The following is a 6,588-nucleotide window of genomic DNA, read 5'->3' as shown; positions in this document are numbered from 1 at the left end:
AAAGATTCCATTGAGAGAAGCTTCATTAGGATCAACATCACACGCAGAAGAGTTGCTTTTGGCGAGTCCTTCTTCACCAACATTGTGCATAGAAGAGCTTACATCAACTTCAGAACAATTATCAGCAACATCAGTGGTAGAACCTAAATTAGCGCATATACCTACTAAACCAACAGTGTCACAGTTTCCTATGCCATCGTCAGCAGAATTGGCAACGAAAAGCTGTCACAACGTTCTTCACATAAACGCGGAAGATACTAGAAATCCTAACACACATATTCCAAAAGAAATTTATGAAAAATGGAATTTTCCTACAACTCCCTCCATTATTAATTATTGTGAATTTCCAAAATCAAATCCAAGACGTTGTGAAAATACATCCACTGATCTTTATTATAATTCTGAAGAAGAGGAATCGGAACTTGTTGCAGATTTAAAACAACTTCATGATGATGTTAAGAGCGCTGCTAGCGCAGCAAGGACGACTAATTCTCCAGAGGCGGTTAGTTTATTTCCACCAATTCCATTTAATGATAAGCAAAAATATCAATTAAAAATGATGTCCTCCGCATACGAAGATCGTAAGAAATGTAAACCTTATCGTAAATAATTTGTTCTCATGTTCTTTTCAATGTAATAATTGGCCTGTTAACTTTCTTCGACTCAATAGATGTGTTTAAATAGTTTAAATATAAATTTCTTTTAGTTCTTTAAAAATTATAGTTGACAATAAAATTTAATTATTTCAATATATCATGCATTCATTAATTTGAAGTCAGAGGTATAAATTGAACTCATGTGTACTAAAAGAATGAACTTTGAGTGAGTATAGGACTCAAAACTGGGTTATGAATATTAATATTATTTATATTATATAAAATTTAAGTTTAGACTTCATTTTTCTAATTACCATTAATCAACGTAAAATTAACATTTGTGAGTTTAAAAGTTTTACATTAGATTTTAAAGAAAAACAGGCTCATCTCTATGAATAATAGGTAAATAGAAAAACCTGAGCGTACTGAGAATACAATAATGAATCCATCAGCTTTCTAATGTTATGCACGTTCTAAGTGTTAATCAAACTGTTGTTTTTATAATAAATTGTTTCTGAATATATATGTTGAATCTAACCAATATATAAATTGTATTTAATCTATCCAATTTTGTGACACGCCGACGATATTACTATAATAACCAGAAGCCCCAAGGCTTTAAGATCGTCGTGCAGAAAACTTGAGAAAGTCACTGCAAAAATCGGGCTAAAAATTTAATCATTAAAAAACAAAATATATGTTATGATCAAAATCCAGAGTCTGTAGTAATCAGTTCAATGTTGACAATACTAACGGTCACAAGATTCAAATACCTTGAAATGGTACTGAATTCAAAAGAAGACATAAAACTTTTTAAATCTAAAATCTTATCAAGACAAAAAATAATCCGTATGTAAAAATGTCTATTTAGACCATTTCTGACATTTGTCTGCAAATTATGAACACTCAAAACAAACGAAACATGCCAACTACTATATCTTACAAACAAATTTTAACTAAACGAAAATTTATTATTAGTTCTTTTTTCAGTTTTACTAGGGTTCAAGTATAATTCGATTTGTAGCAATTGATCCGGAGTTTTCTATTACGTTATTTATATTGATTAGTATTAAGTTTCGCTTAATGCAATTTGTCTACAATTCCTTATCTCTAACATTTACTTCAGTGTTCCTACAGTCCGCCTGAAGGTCTTTTCTTTGAGTGTTTCTTCGTTAATGCGACTTTTACAAGGCACTCATACGACATCCGCTCTTTTTAGAGTTTTCGACTCTACCATATATATTTTAAAACATATTTATTTATTTTTTTAAACATACTAACATTTTACATACAACTAAATTCTACGACTTACTCTATGAATCTCATGTTTAATGATATTATGCTTCTTATAGGCACTTTCAATATTTAAAAAAAAATTTTTTTTGCAAACAATTTTCAAAATTTCATCTAACTCATAATTTTCAGCCTCCCTGTAGACCTCTTCAAATTATGCTTTTTAAATCCTCCCAATACCTGTCGCTGTACTACGATAAGCGTGATTCGAATGCCATCACTAGGCTCCCGCAGTAGCCCTGCCCCTTCCCCCAACTCTCCATCATCTCCTGTGTGTGCCACGACCATGCTTTCTAACTTAAGTAAACATAGTCCATTAGGTATTGAGTCTCTTGTGACCCCAGTCACAAAGTGTATCATTGGCCTCACCCCCTCTAATTAGCCATAACCCCACCCCATTTAATATTTCGCATTCTACTTAGTTCATGCCCTTACTTTCTGACTTAGATAAACCTACTTCACTAGGTATTAAGTCAATTTACTCTCTTTTCTCTGCCATGTTTACTGGAACGAAGTTTCCACATTGCAGTGGAAATCTTCTCCATTCATTCCTAAGAGGTGGTTTTAGTTGGTTCAATTCTTACACTGTGACTTTTGATGCTTTACACCTACTGCAAAAAAAAATCTCTCTCTCTCTCTGTCCCTCTCTCTCTCTCTCTGATTACTGGAATAAAGTTTCCACATTGCTATGGAAATCATCTCTATTCATATCTAATAGGTAGTTTTAGTGGATTCAAGTCTCACACTGTGGCTTTTGATGCTTTACACCTACTGCAAAAAAAAATCTCTCTCTCTCTCTCTCTAATTACTGGAATAAGGTTTTCACATTGCTATGAGTATCATCTCTATTCATTTCTGGGTTTTGATACTTTTCACCTCAGAAAAGTTTTTGCAGAATATTCACTATATACAATTAACAATTCTTTTTTATTTCATTACTCTCCCTTTGGTGAGAGCTATTGTAGGCTCTTTTAATTATTAAAACCTTCATAATTCCGTTAAATTTTAATAAGTATCTTGTGGTGCACAACGAAGAGTCATCGCTAAGCCGTAGAGTTCAGTTAAACGTTTAACACTTTATGACCAATTAAAAGTGTGCGAAGGTATGACAGGTAAACGCATCTTTTTGATGCTTTGGTCAAAGTCGTTTAAAGATACGTGCAACTTCATCGAGTTGTAAATTTGAGCCGTTAATGCCGGAATGAAGGTCAATGTTTATTACTAATTTTACCAACTCGTGAGCAAGTTAAACGCATTTAACCGAAAAATATTCGCATTAAACAAATGCCGTGAAGTGGTTTCCATTTAATTTGCAAATAATTGCTGATTGTTAACTTCGTGGCTGATTTTGTTGCTGACTGGCGATGTTGTTGATGTTGTCGATGATATCGCTGATATCGCTGACGTTGTTGTTGATAGTGCTGTTAACAAAGCAGCAGCACGGCAACGTTAAACCGCTACTTTTATGACAACAAGTCAAAAAAACCACTGCAACTGAAATGTTGGTCGGAAATGAGGAGTTTCGACTTCAAAGGGAATTCTGCGAAAAGTGAATGTGAACTATTTTAGGGTAAAAGAGAAAAAACTCAATTTGTTTTTTTTTGGTATATTTTTTTATATATTACATAACAAATTCGTTTATACACTAAAATATAAAAAATAAAAATGAAATACAGCACAAATTAAATGAAAACAAAATAAACAAAAAAACCTCTCAATATGGTCCGCAACGAAAAAGTGCTGTTTAATGTGGTGCAGATGCAGTTGCTGATGCATGATGTGAACACCTCGTGAACATCATGTGAAACGTGAACATATACACAATGACTAATTAGAACAATTTTTTAAAGATCCTGTAAAAAATCTACACAAATAATTTATTTGCGTTTCTTTATGAAAAATCTTGTTGGTGGACCATAATTGGTCGCTGGGACATGTGGCGCTTCAGTGGCAATCACAGCTTGTGTTGATTCTGGTGCCAAATATTGATTATTTGGCAAAGTCACTGTAGATTGTATTTCATCATTGGTTAAGGCAGAAGCTGTGGGTGCACCATAAACACCAGCTGGTAACTCACTAACAAACTGTTGTGGCTGTGGTTCATCTACAGCTGGTTGAAGTGTTGTTAAGGGTGCAGATAACTCAACATTTTCCATAGGTGCAAAATCTTCAACAGCTGGTGCTGCATTGATAGCTGAATCAGCATTGCGTGGATCCATTTCTATAGCAACTGGTGGTGGACCATAAACTGGTGCCTCCTCTTTCTTGGTCTTGTATTTAATGAAGTATACTTCTGGTTTGGATGGTTTAGTTGGTGCAGCAGTGGGTATGATAATATCTTGTGCGGCTTCTGGTTTCTTATGCAATACATAGATGAGTGTCTTTTCTTCGTTTTGTGGTGGTGGTGCTACAATTGGTGCACGTATAGCTGGTGCTGATGGTGCCTTTATGAATACAATTTTATAGTGCTTCTGTTTGGGTCCAACTTGATGGTGTACACGTGTTTCAATGGCATCTTCTTCTTCAAAATCTTTTGGTGGCACATGTACATAGATATGTTTATGTACTTTTGTTGGTGCTGGCTGATAGGCATAACCACTTTCATGTGGCAGGGAGGAGTGTTGATAAGCCATATTATAGGAATCTTGTTGTACTGGTAAAGCTTGTGATATGGCAGGATCCTCTGGTACAATTGGTGAGGATAATTGTTCGTTTGGGTTTGTTAAGAGTGGTGCAGCGTTAACAGTTGGTGCATTATAACTCATTTGTGGTACTCCAAATGTAGCAAATTCCTGCTCTTGTGGTAATTGTTGATGTACCAAGGGCTGAAGTAGGTGAGCTATTAATAAATAATGAAATATTGGAATCAATAAGGTCAAAAAAAAAATACTTCTAAGGAGTATTTGTGTCATAATTTTTCAATAATGATTGTAAATTTTATTAATCATGTGACAAGGAGTGAGGAGATCTTTCGGAATAATGTAATCTACTTTCTAAATTATGATTAAATTAGCATTTTGCTATAAAAATGTTATAAATACATTTGAAAAGTACTAAAGAAAAATAAAAATAAAAGTTACCACATATATAATTAATTAAGTTGAGTGAAATTATTTGATTCAAAGTATAAAGTTTAAATAAATTAAATAAAATTTTAATAAAAATTAAATAAAAGTAGAATAAAAATTTAAAGAAACTAAATAAATTGAAAAAAATGGATTTAAATTTGAATGTATTGAAAAACAACCAATAAAAAATTAATAAATTTATCAATAATTAAAAAAAATTGAATAAAAACAAAAAAAATTGAATAAAAACTAAATAAAAATTGAATAAAAATTGAATAAAAATTGAATTAAAACTGAATAAAAACTGAATAAAAATTAAATAAATATTAAATAGAAATTTAATGAAATTTTATTTAATCAAATAAAAATTTAATGAAAACTAAATATATTTAAAAAAAATGGACTAAATAAATTAAATTTATTAAGAATTAAATAAAAACTGAATAAATTTTAACTTAAAATTAAATAAAAATTGAATTAAAACTGAATAAAAATTGAATTAAAACTGAATAAAAATTGAATAAAAACTGAATAAAAATTGAATAAAAACTGAATAAATTAAAAACAATTTTAAAAAATTCAGGTTCCTAGTTATGCTCATCGTATTGATTGTAATGGACTATATATATATATGTATATATATGTTTAATATATATGTTTATATATGTTATATATGTTTATATATATAGCTATATATGTTTAAAGTCAACAACTCGAATCAAATTAAAATAAAATTTAGTAAATAAATGTTAAGAAACAAAATATTTAATTTTTTAAAGCTTATTATTATCAGTTTTTATACCGAATTGTGTCTCAAAGGGCACAATTAACTTTATATAAAATCTTCAAAATTTTCTACTAATTTCCTTCTAATCTTGCGAGACTTATCTAATTATTTTGTCTGGAACTTTATTGATATTACTTCTAACAAAAACAACTTTCACAACATTATCTGCTACCTAGTTTTCACCTAGTTTATCCTGCCCTATGTTCCGGCAGGAGTTAAAAGAGATTAGACCATCTCTTATTTCCATATCAGACTATGGTAAGTTAAAACTTTCGCTAATCGCTCTTTTCATAAAATGTTAATGACAGGAATTAATGATGATTATAAAAGTTCTAAAATGATCTACAAGTTTTTAGGAATACATTCATTTATATTTTTCTATTTCAGACTAAGTTTAGACTAGTCTATGACTAAAATTGTCATTAGACAATTTTATCAATGCTAATATTTACCTAATATAATATAAAACCAAGCTTTTTGGAAAACCTTTCTTTAGTCAGATGAAAGGTAAAGGATATAAGGATGATGATGCTGATACTGATGATGAGGTGTTGACAGTTATCATCTATTAATTTTCAAAGAAAAGTATTTTACTTTTGAAAGTTAAATCCATTAATCGCTTTTTATTTCAGACTACGTTAAGTGTTAACTTTGGTTGTTAGATTTTTTCATTAAAAAATTTCTTTAAGTAAAATATTTTTCTAAACAAATAAGGCTACTATTAGTAGTCGTTTGTTTTTAATTCTAATTTCATAAAAAAGCTATTCTGATATACATTTAACCTAAAACTATTGTACTTTAAGAATAATTTTAAAACAACTTCAGTTAATTAATTCAGTGTTTC

The 6,588-nt window shown here is 30.4% G+C and overlaps 1 protein-coding gene across 1 annotated transcript; it reads right to left on the bottom strand.

Annotated features, from left to right (window-relative positions):
• Positions 1-3,766: 3,766 nt before the first annotated feature.
• On the bottom strand, positions 3,767-4,801 carry LOC119676479 (translation initiation factor IF-2-like). Its single transcript, XM_038087719.1, has 2 exons — positions 4,780-4,801; positions 3,767-4,728 (listed from the first exon to the last, which is right to left on the bottom strand). The coding sequence occupies exons 1-2, from the start codon at positions 4,799-4,801 to the stop codon at positions 3,767-3,769; spliced, it is 984 nt and encodes a 327-aa protein (XP_037943647.1).
• Positions 4,802-6,588: the final 1,787 nt, after the last annotated feature.

This window comes from Teleopsis dalmanni, chromosome 2 (assembly GCF_002237135.1).
Source record: "Teleopsis dalmanni isolate 2A chromosome 2, ASM223713v2, whole genome shotgun sequence".
NCBI lineage: Eukaryota > Metazoa > Arthropoda > Insecta > Diptera > Diopsidae > Teleopsis > Teleopsis dalmanni.
This window is presented reverse-complemented; position numbering and strand designations above follow the sequence as displayed.